The sequence below is a fragment of the Etheostoma spectabile genome, chromosome 10 (assembly GCF_008692095.1).
Source record: "Etheostoma spectabile isolate EspeVRDwgs_2016 chromosome 10, UIUC_Espe_1.0, whole genome shotgun sequence".
NCBI classification, from domain to species: domain Eukaryota; kingdom Metazoa; phylum Chordata; class Actinopteri; order Perciformes; family Percidae; genus Etheostoma; species Etheostoma spectabile.
Genome location: NC_045742.1, coordinates 22,576,080 through 22,599,659, shown reverse-complemented (window position 1 = coordinate 22,599,659; position 23,580 = coordinate 22,576,080). Strand labels below are relative to the sequence as shown.

General features: G+C 39.6%; 3 protein-coding genes across 3 annotated transcripts in view; 2 read left to right on the top strand and 1 right to left on the bottom strand.

The window, feature by feature from the left end:
- The window catches only part of LOC116696638 (serine/threonine-protein phosphatase 2A 55 kDa regulatory subunit B beta isoform), a 47,688-nt gene extending 34,689 nt beyond the window's left edge, over positions 1–12,999 (bottom strand). Inside the window, exon 1 of the mRNA XM_032527738.1 lies at positions 12,665–12,999. Within this exon, the coding sequence (XP_032383629.1) occupies positions 12,665–12,743 (79 nt within the window). The 5' untranslated portion in view covers positions 12,744–12,999. The remainder of the gene's footprint in view (positions 1–12,664) is intronic.
- Positions 13,000–14,180: 1,181 nt separating this feature from the next.
- rpl26 (ribosomal protein L26) lies at positions 14,181–19,397 on the top strand. The gene is made up of 4 exons (XM_032527756.1): positions 14,181–14,269; positions 14,986–15,157; positions 15,246–15,386; positions 19,231–19,397. The coding sequence occupies exons 2-4, from the start codon at positions 14,990–14,992 to the stop codon at positions 19,357–19,359; spliced, it is 438 nt and encodes a 145-aa protein (XP_032383647.1). The 5' UTR covers positions 14,181–14,269; positions 14,986–14,989; the 3' UTR covers positions 19,360–19,397.
- An 871-nt stretch (positions 19,398–20,268) lies between these two features.
- atp6v0e1 (ATPase H+ transporting V0 subunit e1) lies at positions 20,269–23,433 on the top strand. Its single transcript, XM_032527757.1, has 4 exons — positions 20,269–20,518; positions 21,987–22,034; positions 22,769–22,892; positions 23,065–23,433. The coding sequence occupies exons 1-3, from the start codon at positions 20,415–20,417 to the stop codon at positions 22,860–22,862; spliced, it is 246 nt and encodes an 81-aa protein (XP_032383648.1). The 5' UTR covers positions 20,269–20,414; the 3' UTR covers positions 22,863–22,892; positions 23,065–23,433.
- The last annotated feature ends 147 nt before the right edge of the window (positions 23,434–23,580 follow it).

The following is a 23,580-nucleotide window of genomic DNA, read 5'->3' as shown; positions in this document are numbered from 1 at the left end:
TCCCCCTCCCCCTGCATCCATCACCCTCTCTATTCTACTGCCTGACTGTCTTTCTTAAGACTCAGCAACCCTTTCAAACAGGCCAGATGGGCTCAATAAAATACACCCAACTGTCTGCATCCGTCGAAATCTCTGTAATGCTATAGCTTTCCTGAGCTGCTTTATTTCCAAGTACAGTTTTGCCAAAGTGTCTACTAAAAAAAACAGCTTGGCACAATGTCACTTTGAGCAGGCCTGGTACAGTATGATGCAGTGTGTAGGTCATTACAAACCATAGAAAAAAAACGTGATGCCTCTCAGGAAAGATTGCTCTGTTGGTGTCGGGTTGTGACCCTCAAAAACACTTACTGTAAGTCATTTCCGAGCGTTAAATTGGCTGCTGGCGGGAAACCTAATTTAGGCTCAGTATTTTACTTTGTCACACACCGAGCCTCCAAACACATTATATGCTAGGTGGGTCACAGAGCCATTTGGTCAAATCAATGGGAGCTAATCACTGAGGGCCAAGGTCGAGAACAAACTGAGCAAAGCTCATTTTATATAACCAAATGGGAACCAACCTCTGCTTATCGACTCATTTAAGTGACCTGTAGCTGTTTATGTACTGGTACTACAAACTGTGCCCAGACCTTTACACAACATGACCTGAAGTTTCTGTTAGTTTTGTTAGATTTCATTTGTGATGCAAAGTGTTAAAAAAAAAAACAGCATTTTGTTTTCATTTGCAGTCCTTGGCCTCTGACTGAAATCAGCCTGGGAGTCTCCGTTTCTGGAGCCTGCCTGTGAATATGTCGAGCAAATGAGATAACATGATCCCACACAGTCTCAGTCAGTCACGTCTGCGTAATCCCACTGGAGGAGATGGAGAGGTGATTCCAGAGTAGGGTAACGGTGTCAATGATGGCTTTAAAACCTGGTTAAATTTAAAGCTTGAGACAAAACTTGTCAATAGTGCTCTTTGCCTAATCAATGTATGTAAGTAGTTGTCAGCTGCCATCTTAGATGTCCTCTCTTATGTTACAGTTTACAGTTACCCGGTTGTTATACTTTAAGCGGCACAGATAGCCTTCAAGGCTTCAAGGGTTTCTTCTCCCTGTGTTTTTTAAATGTTCTATTGTGAATTAGCCAGTAAAATAAAGGCTTTTTAAATAATTTTGAAGAAGCGTGCCTTGGATTTCCCTTTTTTTCTTTACTTAATTGAATTCCCGACCCCAAAGAGCACCTTCAATCATCTGACTGAACTTCCTGAGCACCCTGGACCTTGTTGTCTTGGGTTAATATTGAATATTTGTGAGCTTCTTTGTAAGCATCTTGGCGTGGTGTGTTTAATCTTCACAGCTTGTCAAATGCAATATGTGTGAATTGTGTACCAATGAAGCTTGGAATACTACCCTCAAAACTATGAAATAATAATTAACATAAATAGCTTCCAGTTAGTTTAGTATCCAGTTGAGTTATAAAGGTGCTGACAAAACCAAAATGAGTCAATCCAAAACAGATAAAACCATACTAAGAGTGTACAAGTGGCTTTATCTAGCAAGTCAACATTTGCTAATTAACACTAAACACAAAGTACAGCCAAAGATGATGGATGGCGCAGAGGAAGTAAGGGGATCATCAAATTCATTACAGTTCAACCCGAGAGGACAGTGTATGTCTATGTATGTCGATCCAATAGTTGTTGAGACGTTTTAGTCTGGAGCATTGTGTTGGTGGGAACAACATCTTTACCATCTCTGTTTAAAGAAACTGTGTCAAGACACGTATGATTTTTTGCTTCATCTGCTAAAGATGGAATATATACGGGGCCAGGGATTTTGCGTTCAAGATTAAAACTGTGTATCGCAAGAAAAAACTAGATATAGACAAATTAGCAGTAATTGTTAACAGGCAGACATAAAGGACTGGATCAAAAAAAAGATGTGTAATTTGTGTGGTGATCCAGCTGTATGACTACTGATATGAAACTGTATACATTTGCATATGGTATGCACTACTTCCTGAATCTTACATTTAGTTTACAGAGTATCAGACTGGCTTTAATGGGCCTAGTTGATGACTAATATGGTTCACACAGGGGGACTCCACCAGCTTCCTTTCCTGTATAACAATAGCAGCTATGAATAAGGTGAGTTCCACAGTGAACCAGGATAAACATGCTACATGTAGATGCTGTTTGTCACAAATTGTCAATTGACAAAAGTCGGAAAACAAAAATATAAAAAGAACGAGGCAGACGGAGACAGAGAGAGAATTGGTTTGCTGATATATGACTCATCATGTGACATCATGTGCCATCCATCCATTCAGAGAGTTGTGTTTTATACTTGTCTGTGTGTGTGTGTGTGTGTGTGTGTGTGTGTGTGTGTGTGTGTGTGTGTGTGTGTGTGTATGCAGGGGTGGGGGCTGTGGGGAGGCAGAGACTGACTGGTACTTCATGTACTGCTGCTGTCTGCTGCCTCTTACAGTAGCATTAGGCTACATTATTTATCCAGTGCCATGGCCTATGTGTAGAACACCCTTCAGACCGAACAGTAAAAGCCTTCACTACAGTATGGCTTGAGAGAGATGTATCTCTCTCGTCTCACACACCCCACTATAGTCTGTCCATGGTGCTAAAGACAGAAAACACAACAAATGCCTCATAAACAGCTTTCTATATATAGCCATTGTTGTTCCAGGCTATGTTTTGGTTTGATCCCTGCTTCCCATCGATCGTTACTCAGGTAATTCTATACAAAAAAGACTGTGATGATTCTGCAACAATAGATGGCTATTTTCAGAGGGATATTTAAAAACTATGCTGGGAAACTATATCAGGGTGAGAGTGTGATTGGATCACAGCCATTGCCCCTGTGGGAATGGTTGGGTTTCTACAGGCAGCTGGGACAAACCCCCAGCAAATCTGTTTCTCCACTCTCCTGAAAGCAGATGACATTGTTATCACCTAACTTCTAGTCACAATACATGACTTCCTGGAGCAATTTGGTTGTTTACATATTACAGTATGTGTATGTAATTATTACTATGTGTGTTTTGCCCTTTGACTATCCAACAGAGCCATAATGGGCGTGACACCAACAGAGGAAATTAAATTCAGAATGCCCCCTTTGTTCATACCGGAGAACTTAAATCTGGAAAGTGTGGATCTTTGCTAATCTGTCTCAGGGATTCTGTTCTGGGAAACCTGAACAATGACCCCCCTCCTCCCTGGGGAACACTAATGTCAGCCAGACCAGGGAAGCTCTACATCAGAAAGGGAAACCAACATCTGGGGCCTCAAGCTCTCTTGCCTTTCTATCTTTGATCTTATTTTCTTATTACCTTGTACCATCCGAAACCCAGGAATACCCTGCATCCTTTTCATAACACAGGTTTTACATATGGGACCTGCCCAGTACCACCACAGTTCCCACTTATGGAAGGAAGTGTTACTCATTCATGTTCAAACCCAAATAGTGGTGTGGAACTACATCCTCAAATCCCCTGTTCTCTTTAGCTTTTACTTTCCATGGAATATGGACAGACATTTTAAAGAACTGGATCTCAACCTTTTTTTGTCTATCACACAAGCCTATCCGTGAAGACTATCAAGTCGGCCAGTCATAGCTTCTCACCTTATTGTTTATTATTAGTAGCTAAATATCATCATAACACCAACTTGTAATCCTGTAGGTGCATTTATTTTCCTCCTAAAAACGTACAAAGGCCATTCCTCGATCTTCCAACGTACCAAATCTACCAACTGCAGAATTACCCCTGGTTTGGAATAACGGCCATCCTGGTCCCTTCTGTAAATACAGTATGTTCTCCCAGTACACATGTTAATCTGAATACAGTTGCTATACACACACAAACAGTGTATCTGCCTGAAGCTAAAAAGCTGATATTATTTCTATCTGTTGCATTATTTTGTACTTTGCATTTTGTTTTATTATCTCCAGCACCATTTGTTCTTCTTATCAACTGTGTATTGTCTCCTCCGCTGCTGCACAACCTCATTAAAGTTTCATCCAAGCTAGTCTATTCTAACAAACAAGAAAAGCTTTTGATCCATGTGTGGCCTGGGTATGCTGAGCACTTGTTAAACCTTTGTCTGTGCTAGTCTAATCGTTTAGGTTTTCTATGAAAAGCGAGAGAATAGAGATTAACCCGGAGGCAAAGAGAGTACTCCAACCGGTGTTGCCTCTAATCTCATACGTTGGTTAAACACATCTAAGAATTTAAATGTCAGTTGCTGTGTAATTTATTGCTACATCATTTTTTACAAACGAATAATACTAGATGCACTTTTCAAGCTTTAATGAAAAGGGTTTTATTGCAGCAGTGCAAACCTGTCTCACTCAGCCCATCAGTGGTCTCTTTTATAAAACCACAGGGACAGATGGGAGAGAATGAGGAAGCCCATCCTGATGTTCTATATATACCCCAATCCCAATAGCAGTCTCTGTCCCTGTGCTGCAGCCTGCCAGCCGGAGCAAAGGTCCCAGCAGTCCAGCTCGATAAAGAGCCTCTTTGTCTGGCTCTGTAGCTCAGGAGCATAGTTAGTTGGTCGATGCTGTACGACGCAGGAGGCTCGAACACCCAGGCTAACCGTCCAGTTACAGGCCACAGGTGAAACATGTTCGCTGGTTCTGCACATGGAGAAAGCAGAGAATGTGGCTTGCATCACCGTGTTTGTTGTAATGATACGCTGCCCCCTGTGAGGCTGTAGGAGTAAAAGGACTCTTAGTGATACTGTAATCGCTCACTTCTTTCCTTGTTTTCATGTAGACTTACTGAGGAGACCTGGCAGGAAGTGTTTGTGCTTAAGTGAGACTCCGCGGATGAGTGCTGCGTGAGAACGAGGCCGGTATGTTATGGCTTTTTTTGTTTTGCTGTGCAAGGGAACGTCACATGAGAAGGAACTACAAAAACACCTGAAACCCAAAGCCCTTATCCCACCAACTGCCTTCAAATCACGTCTGTCAGAGCTCCTGTCCGATCACAGCATGTGCTGTTTTCTTTCATCCATCTTTCACCCACTGTTTTGCACACCTCTTCCCCGTTATCCTTGTCACGCCCAGTTGCATAGTTGCACTGATGCACATCTTCCTTGCTATCATAGTCTGTTCTTGCTCTTTACGACCTTTCATCTGCCCTGATATACTCAACTGTTTTCCACCTTTGTATCACACAATTGTATGATACTCTACTGATCTACATCTCTATCTAGACCACAAACTGTATATTGACTCTTCACTACATTCAGCATGTTATATAGATTGCCTATTCATGATTACAATGTTATTACTGATCTACATCACTAACTAGACAACTCTTTGCACTAACTCTATATTGACTCTTCCCTACATCTCAGCAGTGTCATAGACTGTATATTCATGTATATTGCATTGTTATTACCTTATCACTTTTGTACATCCTCCGACTGACCTACACCTCCATTCGCGCCAGCTTTGTAATGCCCACCACTTGTATTCTGTTTTCTTGTATTTTATTGTATGTGAAACAGTATGTTGTCTTGCACGCTTATGCTTTTCTTGCAAATGCACACCTGTTCTCACCGATCTACCTTGTTAAATAAAGGTTAAATAAAAAACTGATTTAAAAGAAAAGGTTACAGTAATAACTGTTCCCATAGGCTACTGAGATCCACCTAGTGAGCATGTGTTAGCCCAACTAACTCCACATTGCTTTTACTTTGTATTGCTGCTCACTATTCTCCAGAGCATACCATCATCTTTTATGTTGACGCCCTTCATTTCAGACAGCTATTTGTTTCCCTTCATTTCCTTTCAGTATGAAAATGATTGTTGTATAGCACATAGGTACGTACTTCTTCAATAAAAAAAAAATCTCGTTTATGAAACCTGCATTATTGTCACATTATGCCACTGAATGAATAAGAGTAAATGTGAGGAATATGACCTTAACTATTATCCCAAACCTTACATTTAAAGAAGCTATCTCAACACTTGGCTGTACCTAAACTTAACCAATCCCAACTTAATGTCTAAACACCATTTCTATACACCTAAATGAACCATCTCCATGACTAAAAATGACAGTATGTCTACATTTCTCTCTCTTTTGCTCCAACGTAGATTGGACATTCCTCATGTCACTGCTAACTCCCCCTGTTAGCCTCAGGAAGGTACACACTCATTGCAGACCATGTATTGCAAATGTCTGATGCAATACACATGCAGTCGCCAACCGCTGCTTGTCACATGGCAGTGAGGAGTTTGACCACCAGAGCAGAACAAGTTCCAAGGTCCCATCACACACCTGACACCCCGACCAACAGAGGGAGTCACTACTGCAGCAACTAGATGATCGAAGTATAGAAAGTAACAAAAATAATAATGTTAAGAGGAAGAAAAAGTAAAATAGAGTAAAAATAGAAACTAAACCAGAGTATTTGGAGACAAATGACATGACAAAGTGACAGTTGTGGGATTAATAGCAAGAGAGTCAACAGTGAACAATGCACATCAGACTGATATGTGTAAAAACACAAGTGTGTGTCTGTATTAATATAAAAGAATAAAGTGCAAGAGTAAATGTGACATTAACATTATATACTATAGGGGTGGTGGAAAAATTGCATTGTATTGATACAGAATATCTCAATATTTTCCGATGCAATACTGTATCAATACAAGGACGCCAGGTATCAATCTTTTATAAGATAAATTGCAAATTTAACTTTTTTGTACTAGGATAACAAGATCAGTCAACTAGATGGTGCAGTTAAGTTTTGTTTTCTGGTAAGGCTGGTCTCGCAAGGGTGACCGTGAGCGTGCACAAAGAAGAATATCGCAACATGTTTAAAATTGCAATAACATCTTATCGGGATAGAAGTATTGTGATAATATTGTATCATGGGGCCACTGATGAGTCCCACCCCTAATATAGTATAATATAAACATTATGATATAGTGAGGGAATGAGACATAGGGGTGCAGTAACAACATAGTATAAAACATTATATATAGTACATTACAACAATTTAAGAATATAGTGTAGAGTATAGTATATAGACTATAGAGTAGAGTATAATATAGTGAACAATATTACCCAAGAAATGGTGCAGCAAAATAACATGTACTGTATAGTATAAGGTAATGTAAGATATAGCGTGACATGTTGTGTGATACAACAATTGGACAGAATATAAGAACACCAATATAATATAAGGGATCATATCATATGGTAGAGTATAATACAGTATATAACACCAATGTATCTGCAGTATGGCTGCCTGCTGCAGTTGAAAGCAATGACGATGAGAGGGAAAGAAAATAATCATAATGCACGCTGGAAAGCCAAAAACACTAACTGAAAGGTGGTACAATGCTTCATACAGCTTAGGATAACTGCTGAGTCAAGTGATGAGTCTTTGTGGTCATCACTACAAGCGCCACCTTATTTGAGCCAATGTAATTATTACATTATTGATTTGTGCAGCTTTACAATTTACTGCATTACAACAATGTGGTTAAGTGGAAAGCTACGAGTATGCAGGGCCACCAATATGCCTCATTGCTCCTTGACTTACTGTCTAATTATATGACCATTTTTCATCAAAAAGGCTTTAGAGAAAAGAAATATTACAAGTAAAGATCAAAATAATACTGCATCAATCAATCCTTTCCAAAAAAAACACATATTTCTTATTTTGTCATTCTAATCTAAAAGTAAATTCTATTTTCTTATTTTCCTCCAAGCGCACCACAAGCTCTGCTGCAGAAGAGAACCGGCAAGAAGGCATGAAAGTGGCTTGCCCAAAGGCAATTGTCACAGGAGCTTGTGCATGTGTATTCCACTTTAACGAGGCTCACTACCAATCGCACAAATCAATTTCAGTGTACTTGTCATGACGGTGAAACAGTTGTAAAATGTCTTCTGTGGCTCAGGACGAGCTTTGTACAGTTTGAGGAAATAACAAAGTCATAGTGATGTCAGCTCAGCTTGGACCACTTTTAACAGAAAGGGTCTAACAAAAGGTGCTATTGCGCTGCATTATGGGAAATGTAGGGTCCAGAGTTTTCTGGAGCTTGTCCCATGCTCTAGCCTAAAAGCCTGGATATCTCTGCCTATGCTGCTTCGATTTAATAATCTTGCAAGTCCACCGATTTTATGAGTGTGCAATACAACAATCTCAAGAGTAGGCTACCCCTTTAAGGATATTCTCATTTCTCAACATGTTACTCTGCTTGTCAGGGTGGTAAATTACAAAGAGACAGACTGGACCACATTGGACTGACAACTTCAAGAACTACCACTTTATCTCCTCTACCTCTTTCTCTCTGGTATCCTTAATGCACCCTTTTGTTCCCTGTTCTCCCATCTTTCTGGCCTCTGCAAAGAAAAGCTGACCAAACTGAAACAGAACAGTCACGTGTGTGTGTGTGTGTGTGTGTGTGTGTGTGTGTGTGTGTGTGTGTGTGTGTGTGTGTGTGTGTGTATGTAGGGTGTTTGTCCCTGGCGGCATGTAAGGACGGGACAACTAGGAGGAGTGTGTTCTGAGCTGTGAAGTGGGTGTCTGTGAGAATAACAACACAGCAGGATGTATGATAACGGCACATATACACTCCAGCATACGCTTTGTTCCTCGACCACAAAACTCTTCAACTCAATGTCATGCTTTGACAAAATGCCGACAGAAGTCCCCCTCAGGCGTTGCTATGACAAGCCCACTGCTCTTCTCATAAATAAAACAGCCGAGTAAAAATGCAAAATGCACAGACACACATTCGCACCACAAGACAATGATCAAATATAGTCCTCAATCACTTTCTCGTCACAGATCTAATGTTAAATATTTATTCTGATTTTTTTTTCTGTCACACTCAAACAAACAATGTATCACAGTGTCGCCCTCAGACGCAACAGGAAGAGGAAGGATGAAGATGGGGAAGCTGAGGCAGGACCGGCTACGTTGATTGATGGCAGCATGAGATGTGGCGAGGTGTCAGTTGGGGGCGCACCTTTTTCACTGACTCCAACACATGACAGCAGAAGGGAGACACACACACGCGCAAACACACACACGCAAACACGCATCCATCAGAAACCTTTAAGACTTAATCCATCACGCCAGAACTGACAGCTCAATGTAAAATGGGAAAAAATAGAACACCACGGGACAAAAGAGCAGGAACAAAAAACACAAAAACCACACTGAGATTTAAACTCACACACACACACACACACACACACATTTAAAAAAACAACAACAGGTGAATCCCATGCTGGCACGCTGGCCCTGATGAACAAAGAGAACACACCCATTCACAATATAGTCCAGTATGGGGCTTATATAATGTATTTTCCACTGACATGGTAACTGCACACTTATCTTCCTTGGGGTGAACTCGGCTCAGCTGGGCCAGACAGGAATGCTGAGAGAAGTTGAAGCGAGGGAGGGGGTGCTTGAGAGGAAAAACAAAGTCTACAGCGATGCACCGACAAGCCTCCTCAAGACCAGGACGCCTAATGGAAAGGCAAAGCACGGTAACAAGATCCCGCCAGGAGGTGCCAACACAAGTGCAAGGAAACCCTGAGGCACTGCCTCCCGTGCAACGCAAAAACACATTTATGAATTGATCGCTTCTATTTTTTCTTTTTCTTTTTTGAAACGCTTATACAAACAGTAGATAGCGTGCAGATGACATGGCCTCTGTCATTTTTTTTTTCAACACATCACATTTCCAGAGGATCTGCCATGTCATCACACCCCGCCGGCCTCCAGCACATCATGAGATTCAACGTCTCCCACACTGTTTCCTATTTCTCCACACAGAGAGCAATGCAGGATTATGTATCATATTACTGTGGCTAAAGCATTGCAGCTCCATGTTTACTGATCTATCACTTCCTCTATTGTACCACTCCCTTATCTAAGGCAGAAGGAATGCGAGTTAGAGAGAGAGAGAGAGAGAGAGAGAGAGAGAGAGAGAGAGAGAGAGACTGTTTGTTGACCTAACCTCTTACTAAGACATAAACAATCATATCTCTACATTTCATACGGCAAATAGTCTTTTTAGCAGTGAATCATGTGGGAATTGTTCAAACGTTACAGTTCAACAAATGGTGAGCAGTTGTTGAAATTAATAAAAAAATAATAACCAAAGATTTTAGCATACAAGTTCTCAACCTTGGAAACAGTACTTTGACAAAAAAAAAACTCAACTCAACCACATTTAAGTTTTCTTCCTCTCTGGATGGAGTTTGCTCAGTTGTCAAGGAGACACCAAGGTAGAAGTCACATAGATAATCACATAGATAATCACATAGATACATTTTTATTGATCCCAAAAATGGGAAATTACAGTGTTATAGCAGCAAAATATCAGAAACAGCACACATACGAAATATACATAAAATATAAATATATGTATAAATCTATAAAATATAGATACTCCTTTGTCTCTGTTATGATGATTACATGACGTCATCATGGCATGTCACTGCTACTACATTGCACATATCTGTACGTACATTGTTCATATTACATATCCCTATTTATTCTGCTCTTATAACACTGCAGTATATTTCTTATCCTGCCTATGCACCACTTGTCTAATTGTATGTCACATTGCCCTTTTCTGCTTTTTTTGCACTTCTGGTTAGACGCAAACTGCATTTCGTTGTCTTTGTACTTGTACTCTGCACTACGGCAGTTAAGATGAATCTGATCTAATTTGTCCCATGTAACTCTAAGACAAAGAATAGTGTATTTAATGTGTTACACTTTTACTTCAAAGAGCCCTTTGTTGGCTGGATCTGAGAATGTGGTATTCCCTGACCTGGTTGTCTTTACGTCAGGGGTCTTCAACGGACCCCTAACTGAAAGAGAGACGGAGCCGAGACCCACTATTACATTTATTTTATAAAATGAAGTTGCTTATTAAACTAGGCCTCCGGTAACTTGTAGGGTGGCCTAAAGCCTTTCTACATTGCATAGAATACTAAGCTATTCAAATAGCCTAATAATTGTTAGCATGATTTTATAACTTTTGTTTCAATGTTAAACATGCATGTGTGCCATTATTATTATTATTATTATTGCATCTGGGATTTATATGTGCTAATAATATGTTGGATTCATGGTAAGTCTTTTTACATTATGAATAAACTTTCAAATAATTTGAAGCACCCCCTGTATCTGAGTCTGAGGACCCTCTAGGGGTCCCGGACCCCCTGTTGAACATCCCTGCTTTACGTTCAGAAATCAAATGTCTCTTGCACTCTGTAGGCCACATAAAGAACACCCCAAATGTCCTTATAATTGTCTCGATATACAGAATGAACTAATATTAAACAAATCTTTATATATTTATTTTTTTATAGTGTCTTTTCAAATGTTTTTTTCTTCTTTTATTTGTTTATATGTTTCTGTATATATACATAAATATAGGCCTACTGTATATATTTGCTGTAATTACAAGTTTTCTGTTTGTGTTTTCTTTTTTATCCATTCAAGAGCAATTTAAACACATCATAAATGGCTAATCAATGTGAAATTGTGTAGAAAGAGATAGTGAGAGGGAGGAAACAGGGGGTAAAACTTTGCTAAAAGGAAATCGAGGTGATGGAGCAAAGGCATCCGAGTGAGTGAGTGAGTGAGTGAGTGAGTGAGTGAGTGAGTGAGTGAGTGAGGGGAGGGAGGGAGGGAGGGAGAAAGGGAGGGAGGGAGTAAGTGAGTGTCTTTTCCTCCTCATCCTTCTGTTTACTGAATATATTGCCTACATATAGGTCAGCTCTCCAGGCTGTGAAGGGCCCTGGCTATGACCACCACATGTAGCCTACACTGTAACACACTAGCTTCCTTCCTGTGCCAGAGGGCTGAGGGTGGAGCGTTCAATGGAAGGAGGGCAACCATGCAAAGCTAAATAATGCAGTGGCTCAGTCTCCACGTTATAACCTATAATAAATGGCTGATTATACAACCACTCAGACCCTCTTTGCTTCCCTTGTCTGACAACACAATCAGATGGATGGACTAGCTCGTATGAACCCAAAGTTATTGCTATAAGGGCTGGGGTCAATTCACTCAGTTTAACAATTTAACTCTGCACATCTCCAGGACAATAACTCTGTATAGACTGTGTGTACATGGTAAAGGTTTCTGACATTTTTGACACCCTCTGAACTGGGTGAATGGCATGTGAATTAAGTGTGATGCTTTCTTAGAAAGGCCTATTGCCACCTAACGGTTATCTAAGCAAAGGGTGAAAGGGTGAGATTAATGGCATTAAGGGGCAATAGAAGATACTTGTCATGCAACTCCACAAACTGAGTGTCTCTCTTGGCATGGTGTGTGTTTACAGCTCTAAGGACGAGTGAAACAAGGAGTGTTAGGCTACTCTTTGCACCAGACAGACATACTATTACACCAACAACAAAAATCCTCTCAGTCATTTGCATCTTTCTTTTCTCATTTCTACATCTGAGAATGGCTCCAACAACTTCATGCACTGAGACACATCTGCAGTGGGTTAGTAGCCCTCCAACTGGGCACCCTATAACTTCTGACATCACGCATGTAGCCTGTATGTGTCAGGGACAGAGTAGCCCACCAGCCTAAACATTCATGTCACACGCTCAAAGTAAGCAACTCACAGCCCGTGACAACCCACTCGGTGTCCCACCCTACCTTCGGTGTGGCAAGTGGTGGACAGGATGGTGCTCGGAGGGCGGAAGAGGTACGGGAGATAACGGGAAAAACATTTCATCTTCTTCTCCGATGCTTGCCGACGGGTGAAGAGCGTTGTGTTGCGGGCTCCACATCCGCACTGACGCCGCGACAGCCAGCCAGAGAGGAACCAGGGGGGTGAGGGAGGGGAAGAGGCTCTCTGTCCGCGGCGCAGGGGGCTATGACAGCATCACTTTTCGCAGGCAGGCAGGCAGAGGGCGCAGGCAGCAGGCTCCGGTGAAACTGCGCGCCGCCCGGGGAGCAAACAGCGCACAATGTCAGCGCACCTCCGCCTCCGTGTCTATTTCACTCCTTGAATGAAGCTGTTTGAGTGGAAGCAGGACAGGGGGTCGTCTGACGTCCTCTCAGACAGGAGGTCAATGTAGTCTACGTGTGGTCTGCCGGTGTTAAACACCCGCACCCCCTCGTGTTTGTTAAGCTCATTGGAATTAGCCTACATCTGATTATAGAGGTGATGATGTTGTTCCCACGATGTTCCAATATGTATCTGGCAGGCCACTTATTAGCCTATTACATGAAGGCTATAACAGCCTTCATGTAGAAGGCTGGACCAGCCTTGTGTCACTGTAGCCTACGATTTACATATGTGGTGTCAGTTCTTTATTCTAATTTGTAGGGAAATTACAACCGTACAGTGTGTGATAAACATAGGCCTATGCCAAAACTTGATGAATCATAGACAAAACTTGTTTCCAACTGCTGACCGGGTTTTTAATTAATTGGGGTTGGCGCCATCTTGTGGCAATATTTCATATAGACAGCAAACGAGCTCTTGTAATGTTGCAAAAATAAAACCAGTTAAGAATGTTGTGAAAGGAAGTCTCGTAAAATGCATGCTTGTGCACTTTAACTTGTGGTAATGACCATAAAAAAATAGATGAAAATGAACAGAAAGATTTAAATATGGCCTCATACGTCCCTCATGCCATCAGACTGTACAACTCCTCACTAGGGGGGAGGAGGAAATAGGGCAGAGAGGACAATACATACATACATACAGTACACATACACACATACACACATACATACATGCACCTGGACTTAAATTCACACCTGGTCACTTTATAATATTTTTTTAACACTGGACTAAACACTGACACTTTAATAATAATTTATGGTCTTTTCTTTGTTTATTTGACGAATGTTCTTATTGTTGTTATTATTTTTTATTGGTATTTTGTTGTCTTTATACTGTCTTTTTATCTATTTTTTATTTCTTTTTTTCTTGCTAAAACTGCTGCTGGAACTTTCAATTTCCTGCAGGAGTCATCCCAAAGGATCAATAAAGAGAAGTCTAAGTCTAAGTCTATACGTCGATTTTAACTATTCGGACTACACGCAGCAGTGTTAAAAATACAAATATGGCTAAATATAAGTGCTCGTGTTTATAATTATTGTGTTTGGTTTGTATCATAGATAGACAGTTAAAGAGAGGTATTCAACCCCCATTGCGTAGACATCTCGCGAGACTTGAGTGTGAACTAATGCCAGCGGAAGTAGTTTCCGAGTCTCTTTTCCGCCGGCCATAGAGGAGTAAACGGCAGGGTAAGAATTCCTGGCGGATAATTTCACTAAAGTTATCAGTATCCATCCTCCCTTTAATGTCACCGTGTACTCATATTAAAGTCTAAACACCTCGTGAAAGTTGTCACAATTAAAAGACGGTCAATATTAAACAGATATTGTTGATAGATTACTAGTTAAAACCTTCTCAGTGTTTGGTGCCTCTGCTAGGTCAGTTGGTATCCGCATGTCGGCAGCGGATACTGAGGGTTGCTCATTCTTTGGGCTAACGACGAATATTCGACTTCACAGTTATGAGTTTTAATTTTAGTCTGTAACTCGCTCTTATTGGCACTTACATAATAAACCCCAGTCTGTCTCTTATGTTATGCTAGCACAGTAGTGTCATTTTGCTAGCTTAGCTTAGCGTCACCGCTTTGAAGAAGTAGCTAGCTACCAAAACCTAATCAGCTAGAAACTGTAAATATCGTTAACGTGGGTGTTTTAAGTAGCGTTAGATGCAATGTTTGTGTTTCAGGGCAGGTAACGTTAGTGTGCAGATAAACTACAGTTATCCAAGCTCGAGTTTAAATTGACTATGGATACTAGCATTTGCTAACTTGCTGTTACTATTTCCTTTTGAAGTGCTTGTAGGTGTCACGTTTTCAGCAATTAAGATATATTTGTCCGAGAACTGCATGCTTTGTTATAGCATTGAGTTATCTAGTTAATAACCTGCATGTCTTGTTTGCTCACAGCATCATGAAGCTTAATCCATTTGTAACATCCTCGCGCCGCAAGAACCGCAAAAGGCACTTCAATGCCCCCTCACACATCAGGAGGAAGATCATGTCTTCCCCCCTGTCCAAGGAGCTCCGCCAGAAGTACAATGTGAGGTCCATGCCCATTCGTAAAGATGACGAAGTCCAGGTATTGTAGTTTGGATTGCTGGAAGTGTCATAATTTGTGTAAAGTGTAAGCTGCTTTTGCTTGACTTGCTTGTTTTGTTTACAAACAGGTTGTCCGTGGACACTACAAAGGCCAGCAAATTGGCAAAGTAGTGCAGGTCTACAGGAAGAAGTACGTCATCTATATTGAGCGTGTGCAGAGAGAGAAGGCCAACGGAACCACAGTCCATGTCGGCATCCACCCAAGCAAGGTGAGATATAGTTGTGTAGACCTCTATCTAGTGTGCTTAATGGAAATTAAGGATGTGTGGATTGTCATTGTTGGACACTGTAGACTGCAATGGGAAAGTCTGTTAACCCTAACCAATTTTACATGGCTGTGTGTGTCAAGACCCACACTTGAGGTGTGTTCCTATGCCTTTTTTGGCTTGGCAGACCCTGTATGCACTCTGCAATAGAGGTGGGGTTGGCAGAGCAGCACTTACCTAGATAATAGGTGGGAAATGTTAGACCACTCTTGATTTTATTGGTTAACCCAGTTCCTACCAGGTGAAAGACCTGTAATATACAAGTTTTCCGTTATCAACACAGGTGTTGAAATGGACCTTAATATTTTTAGTCTATTTATGATTAACTAGTATTTGTTGGAATGCATATGCACTTATAATATGAATGTGCTAAGGAAAAGGGTAAATTTCTAACTGCAAAAAGTTGATTACACTTAGTCTGAGTACAAGAGAGGTAACACTATATTTAAACAAATGAAAGCAATGTGAAATGCAGCTCTGCCAGAGTTCAACATCACTGAAGTTCAGTATCTGTTGAAAATTGTGTAAAAGTAACGAATGCAAACAGTTAATCAATTAATCTTAAAGATGATGTGTACATAGTAACCACAACAGTAGAGAAACCCTTATAGATTGTAATGCATTAGAACCTTGCAAGAAATGTTACTTTTTGTTAATCTAAATGTCAGACAGCAATTAATTTCTGAAGTACAGCCTTAAACACTATCATAGTGTTTGCATCACATATTGTAAGGTAGGGCTGGCCAATGTGGAGAAAATCAAATATTACATTTTAACAATATATTGCAAATACCTCTATTGATACAATTATCAACAATTTTGGAGGTTTGACTATTGTTGCTCTTACAGAACTGTTACACAATGAAATTTGTGATAAATAATCAGTAATGTGAATATAATGACTTAGGGTGCAAAGGCAGATAATAGACCAGTCTAAGTTCAGATGTAGCATCACTTTAATACAGCTTGTATAACCAGGAGAAGACAACACTTGGCACCACATTATGAGATTCAAAATCTAAGACAATATTCTCATATCATGATATCAATATATCACCCTATTGCAGGGGTGGACAATTCATTTTTACCGAGGGCATGAGCAACCCAAGTACTGCTGGAGGGCCACATTGACAATATTTCAATTAAATTTTGCTCATATTATTTTTGATATACCGTAAGATAAATAATTTAATTTAACTTAACTTTATACGAAAGCAGATTGCTTTTGATGGTTTTATTGAAACTCTTAATCCTTAAATATTTATCTAAGGCTATGTGAAATTAAAATAAGAAAACAAAAACAATCATTGAATTGCTGATAGAAACTGCATCTCTGGGGGTGTGAAGTTTGGTAAAAAGTCCTAGTTGGGTTTGCCGTTTTCCCATCAACTATCAGCCTCTTTTGCGCGTCATCAGACAGATTCCAGTATTTATCCTCATGCTTCGTCGTGTAGTGGCGATTCAAATTATAATCTTTAAACGCAGCAACCTGTGTACCACAAATTAAGCACACAGCTTTACCTTTAATTTGGCAGTCCATGTCTTGTTGAAAACACTGCGTTCGTCATCAACTTTTCATTTTTTAGCATGAGCGGACATCTCGGGGGTAACCTGTAACTTGTCGCTGTGCACCTTCCCTCACAGGTTACGCATGGACATACATCCATAAATAACACTTTTCAAAATAAAAGCAGGGCAGTTGTAATTTGTGATTGCCGCTGTTCACCTTCACTCACAATCACGCACGTGCATACGTCCACACGGAAGTAATACAAATAAGGCTTTTCACAACAAAAGCAGCACCGTTGTATTGCACACTCGACATAGATATATTTTAAATTTATTTTGTAATTTATGATTGGCCTCACGTGGGCCGGACAGGGACACACAAAGGGCCGGATGTGGCCCGCGGGCCGTAAGATGCCCAGGTCTGCCCTAATGTAAGGTATTCCTGAAGTTTTTTCTTATCTATATACATGTAAATGTATATTTGTATAAATATATGTAAAATTATTCACTGTCATTTCATTTCGACATATAGCCTCAAAATCACAGAACAAAGTCACAAACTAATCTCTACAGTTTTTATATTAAGGGAGTATTTATTGCTGGGTTTTTTGTAGAAGCTCGCTGCGTTGGTCACAGTAGAAAAGGAACCGGTGCTAATTAATTGGGGCTGAATTCCTTGTAGCTGTTTCTGCTTGAGGGTCCTGGTATTGTGGAGGGGAAATCGATACAGCATAGTATTGCGATATTTTCAGTTGCAATACTGTATTAATACACCGGCACCAAGTATTGATCTTGTTCAATTGTTGTTGTTGGTCGGTTTGTGTGCTTGACAATCCCATTTTGCCCCAATAAATTAAATTGATATGAACAAAGGGAGGAATGTATCTTTTTAGAAAAAAACAGATGTTGACAAAGTTTCCTTTTGGGGACATCATTTGAAATTGGGAAAAATTAGAATTTGGGAAAAAGGTTATAAGTTGCATTATATCACAGAATATTGCAACATGTTTAAAATTGCAATACTATTGTATTGTCGCATAAGTATCGTGATAATGTATCAAGAGGTGTCTGCTGATTCCCACCCTTGGTATTGTACATATGTCTCACTGTCAAACTTTGATGGCTTACTGGGACAACAAACCGAAGCCCATATTGTTATAAACACCTGGGCCTTTCCTTTGAGTCAACGTTTTTGCTGCGATAAAGACCCCTTTGATGAAATAATTGTCTTATTGTTCAATCCACTGCAGCAAAGCTGTCAGTCCTTTGTCGCCAAGCTGCTTTTGCCCACCATAACATTTTCTTTGGTTTATTTTATGTTCCTAAACCCCAAGCTGTGTTCAGTATATCTGTCAAATATTTGTACTCATGTTCAAATTCAAGTAGTTTGGGCTTTAGAGAGGCTGTGAGTAAGCTGTCAAGAGACGGTCACACAGGTGTGATTGATAAAAACTCGGCCCAGCAGCCTTTGGCTGCACCCACAGGAACACGTACACTGGCCAACACAAACTGCAGTTGTACTTCCAGCAGAGCATTTGGCTCAGCAAGCAGTCTCTTTTCAGACATTTTGAAATGTTATGGACCCGGGTTAAAGGCACATGTGCATCTAATAGCAGTAATGACAAAAAAAATCCATTAAGCCAAAAAACCAAACCTATAAGTTTTTTTTGTTGTTTGGAATTTGGTACCAACATTTTATTTAGGAGTGTTCTCTGTCACCTCCCAAATAGTACATTTTAAGGTGATTTACTACTATTGGGAGTGCTGCCAGCGTATCAGGTAGAAGATATCAATCCATTCCACTTAAGTGTTCCAGTAAGCCATGCTGTTTAACACAGCAGCTGTGGATTTGGCACACATAAATGGAATGCAGCCATAAATATTAATTACACCTGCACTTTTCTTGTCCTGGCATCTTAATATTCACTGAGGAACCTTTTGATAACAGTGGGTCACATTCCATTGACTGCAATATATGTAATGCTGCGACCTAAATGTCCACTATGTAATTCATGTACATCATTAGTGAATAACTGACTTAAGTCCAACAACTATCATCATGTAAGGTTTTTGTAACTCCCATTTCATTAATGGAATCTATTTTGTGAATTTGTAGTGGTTGTACTGATTGCCAATGCCAATATCTGACCAACAGACCGATTACTTATTACGTAATATCTACAGGTAAAAATGGTGTCGTGGACATACCTTAACTGGCAATGAGGAATTCTATGACTTGTTTACCAATGTGCTATTTTTTTATTTTATTTTTTTACAGGTGGTTATCACCAGGTTAAAGCTGGACAAGGACCGCAAAAAGATCCTGGAGCGCAAGGCCAAATCTCGTGCTGATGGGAAGGAGAAGGGCAAATACAAGGAGGAGACCATTGAGAAGATGCAGGAGTGAAAATGATCTTTTGCTGTCATTAAACTCTGTAAATGGACCATACTTGTCTGTCGTGTTTTAGTTGTGGATGGGCTATGGGTTTTGTCTTTCCATGGTGTCAAATATATGTCTAGATTATGGAATTTATAGTTTAAACAACAATGGTGCACACATTTTGTTTAGTGTTTTAATCCAGTGGACAAAGGTCTAGAAAAGTAATTTTAAGGTGAATTTGTTCTGGCAGAAGTTTGCTCTCCAAAGAAACTGTTAGAAACAGAATTTGCTCTGGTCCTTTTTAGTTGTTATGGTAGAGGTGAATGGGGCCTGGCTGTTTAGATTCCTGTCAAGAACTGAGATGCTGAGATGATAAAAGGCCATTCATGTGATATTTACATAAACGATATTTATTGAAAGTGGGCTCTTTAACGTCTCAGAACACGGACTTTCCTGAATGAAATGCTGCTGGTTGGTTCATAAATGCGTCTACGGTAATTGAATTACTGAAGAAATTTAAGATTTAAACCCCACACACTAACTGTTCATTAAAAGTAGGACAGATTAAAGTCGTGTTTTGTAACATGTTTCACCTAGTGTTGCTTTCATGGCACCAACTTTGTAATTATACCCAATGGCCGATAGGTGTCACTTCCCCACAGAGTGAACCTTTCCATTTCTAGTAGTCAAAATAAAATGTTTCTTACTAAACAAATTAAGTGTCTCTTTGCAACCAAAGAGCCGGACTGTCAAAGTTAAGCATTTGCTTGAAAACCTTATTACTTGTACCAAAAAAACGACCATAATCGTAAAATTGGACAAGCTTATTTACCAACTTATCTAAACTAATAATAAATGTAATACTGCGCTGATTCGCAGAAAAAATGCCAAACAAGTAATTGTTGCACATTTTTAAGAAGTTCAGACGTTAAGATATTCCTTACAACGGTTCACGGTACTTCCTCTGTCGGTCATGTGATGCACACGGTTGACCCTGTCTGGCAGCTGGACAGGATACTGAAGTTGTCTCCAGTCAAAACTTTTTAGCTCTTAGATAATCTTGGTCTTAAAGAAACCCCACCATGGCGGAACTAGGTTTTGTGATCACCATATCTGTGATGACTCTGTTTTGGGGCATTATTGGCGGAGTAGTGCCCTGGTTTATCCCTAAGGGACCAAATAAAGGGTGAGTTTGTTAGCTTCTCTTTAGCTTTCAACAGGCTAACGTTACAAAGAGCTAACTCAGTTTGAATTGCATGTTGTCCCGTGACTGTCATTTGATACAAGTAGCTGTGCAGTGTATAAAAAAGTAGTGATGCCATTGAAATACGTTTCTCAACGTTACTCAAGTCATTTTAGACATGTAGCTTAACATTGTGGGCGAACTTTACTCGCTAGTAAGTAAAAGTTCTGGTTAGCTAACTGGAGCTAATTTGACAGCCCTTCCTTCTTTGTGAGTCGAAGGAAGCTTCATTCTGTTTAACCTTTTGTTTAATGCTGGGGCTATTGACATCTCTGTACAATAAATCAATCTAGTCTATATCCATATATTTAAAAAACAATCTTCGGAGTAAATATACTTTATCTCTGGAAAATGTGCCTAATGAAACTTCCCTTATTTGCCTGTTTGTCACTCGCATCACGAGGTCAAGCTACAGTGGTACTCAGAAGTTGACATGCCCATGCTTCAGTTGACTAAAAAGAGGAATAAAAAAAATCATGTTTTGGAAATGTATCTTAATGCCTTAATCAAAAAATGAGGTAAAATCCAACCTTTAAGGACTCCAATTTTCTTTGTAAAATAAATAAATGTTCTTCCTTAAAATACAGAGGGCATACGTATACACACCCCTATGTTAAATTTCCATAGAGGCAGGCACATTTTTATTATTAAAGGCCAGTTATTTCATGGACCAGGATACTATGCAGAATATCCGGATAAAGTTCCCTCGGCCTTTGGAATTAAAATAGCCCCCCCATCATCACATACCCTTCACCATACATAGAGATTGGCATGGTTTTATTTCAGTTAGAGACTTAGACTTCTCTTTATTGATCCTTTTGGGATGACTCCCGCGAGGAAATTGAAAGTTCCAGCAGCAGTTTTAGCAAGAAAAAAGAAACAAAAAATAGATATAAAAAAAAAAAGTTAGACTAATATCTGGTTTGATTTGCATTAAGAGATGATTTTATGGAAAGTATCCCATGCCAGTGTCTACGTATGGGGAAGGGTATGTGATGATGTGGGGGGGCTATTTTAATTCCAAAGTCCAAGGGAACTTTATCAGGATGCATAGTATCCTGATCCATGAAATAACTGGCCTTTATTAATAAAAATCTGCCTGCCTCTATAGGAATTTAACGTAGGGCTATGTATTTTTATGCCCCCCTTAAGGAAGAACATTTATTTATTTACAATACATTATTCATTCACAAAGAAAATTGGTGTCATCAAAGGTTGGATTTTACCTCATTTTTCAATTAAGGCATTAAGATAAATTTCCAAAACATGATTTTTTATTCCTCTTTTTTGTCTAACAGAGGCATGTAAACTTATGAGCACCACTGTATGTCAATAGCCTGTGTTGTATTTTTAACCCGCGTATGCAGCCATTAACGTTAGATTTTTAAAATATGTTCTTTTATTCCCACAGAGTGATAGTCACAATGCTGGTGTTAACTGCAGTTTGCTGCTACCTGTTGTAAGTATTATCATCCTGGAAATGTGCCAGGATTTTTGGAAGTTTTGTTGTGGCACTCTGTGTTTTAAAACATGTCGGTTTGAAATGATCAGTAAATCCCTCTATTGACATTACTCCAAGATTTACATTTAAATAATTTGTTTAGCTAAAATACTAACATTCCCTTATTCCAACTTATCAAATGTTACTATTTGTTGCTTTTCTTTGCCTCATGGACACATTGTAGACGTTGCCTTGGGGATTATTTTCTGACATAATCTTTAGTTGCAGCTTAAATCATGAATACAAATAGAGTACCTCTTTTCCACAAGTGGACATTCTGTTGTATAGCCGATACTGTGTAAAGACAATGGTTTCTCAATAGAAATTAGTGTGCAGTATTATCGTAATCAAAACGATGCTTGTTATTGTACTTAATACTGTTATGCATATAGTATTTCTGTCTTGTGATTAATTATTCATGTTCACAAGTAGTTGCAATTGTGCGTATGGTGTCATGTTACATGTCAGAGTAGCGCTGCAGCCAGGTGTAGTAGTTTCCCCAAAGGACCTGAGTTTGATGCTGTGTAAGATACAACCCTAACATGGTTTGACCACCTGACAAATGCGGGCCCTAATTGAGAATTACCGATGAACTTCCCCAGATAACATGATGGGTTCTTATTTGCATAGTTTTGCCATTGACTAGTTTTGTATTGTCACATGCAATCTTAATATCCTTTCTGTCCCTTCAGCTGGTTGATAGCAATTCTGGCCCAGTTGAACCCACTTTTCGGACCTTCTCTGTCCAATGACACCATCTGGTACCTGAAATACCACTGGCCTTAATTTACTCTTCCAGGACTCCTGGCCAAGCAGGTAAAGTTCCTCCTCTGAAAGAGCAAAGTATTGAACCTACATTTGATGTTGTACCTTTTTTAAGCAGCGTTATAGATACAGTACTTTTTATAGTATTTGGCTTATAGATCATGTATTTTATTGCTTGGCTTGATTTTTCAAACTGTTTCTCTTTCTTGTACTTTTCCCCCAGCCGGGGAGACTCTGACATTGCTGCGTACCAATGGATGTTTGCTTCTGACTTCATGCAGAGATCATTCCTTTTGAATCACCTTAAGCTCAGACCCCTGTGCAATTTACTGAGTGACGCCCACGCTGGTGCCTTAAACAAAAAAGATTCCCAAAGGACTTCTGGGTGATGTCACTGAATGTGCTTTACTTCAAATTAAACCAACCTTCATTTGTTGTTTGGTTATATTATGTATATTGTGTTTATTGTTAATATGGATGGCCGTGCCTTTAAATAGTTGATGTGTGGTGTGTTTGATGATATCTTTTGTTGTCTAATAATATTAGTAATGGATGCAATCCTCTTTGTGAATAAATAAACTAATAAGCAACAATATTGGTCCATAACCTTTGTAATTTGTTTTGCCTAATTTATGAGCTTGTGCCAAAAGTGTTTGACTGTTCTGACCTAATTTTCATTGTAGATATGATAATCTGTCATTGTATTTACATGTAAAGAATCTAGGCTTTTTTAATTTCA

Bases quoted from the DNA above. Each gene is read 5' to 3' on its own strand.
- rpl26 (XM_032527756.1), top strand. From the start codon at position 14,990: ATGAAGCTTAATCCATTTGTAACATCCTCGCGCCGCAAGAACCGCAAA. The intron at 15,158-15,245 runs GTATTGTAGTTT...GTTTACAAACAG, and splicing joins GTAAAGATGACGAAGTCCAG to GTTGTCCGTGGACACTACAA. The intron at 15,387-19,230 runs GTGAGATATAGT...ATTTTTTTACAG, and splicing joins TCGGCATCCACCCAAGCAAG to GTGGTTATCACCAGGTTAAA.
- atp6v0e1 (XM_032527757.1), top strand. From the start codon at position 20,415: ATGGCGGAACTAGGTTTTGTGATCACCATATCTGTGATGACTCTGTTT. The intron at 20,519-21,986 runs GTGAGTTTGTTA...TTATTCCCACAG, and splicing joins CCTAAGGGACCAAATAAAGG to AGTGATAGTCACAATGCTGG. The intron at 22,035-22,768 runs GTAAGTATTATC...CTGTCCCTTCAG, and splicing joins GCAGTTTGCTGCTACCTGTT to CTGGTTGATAGCAATTCTGG.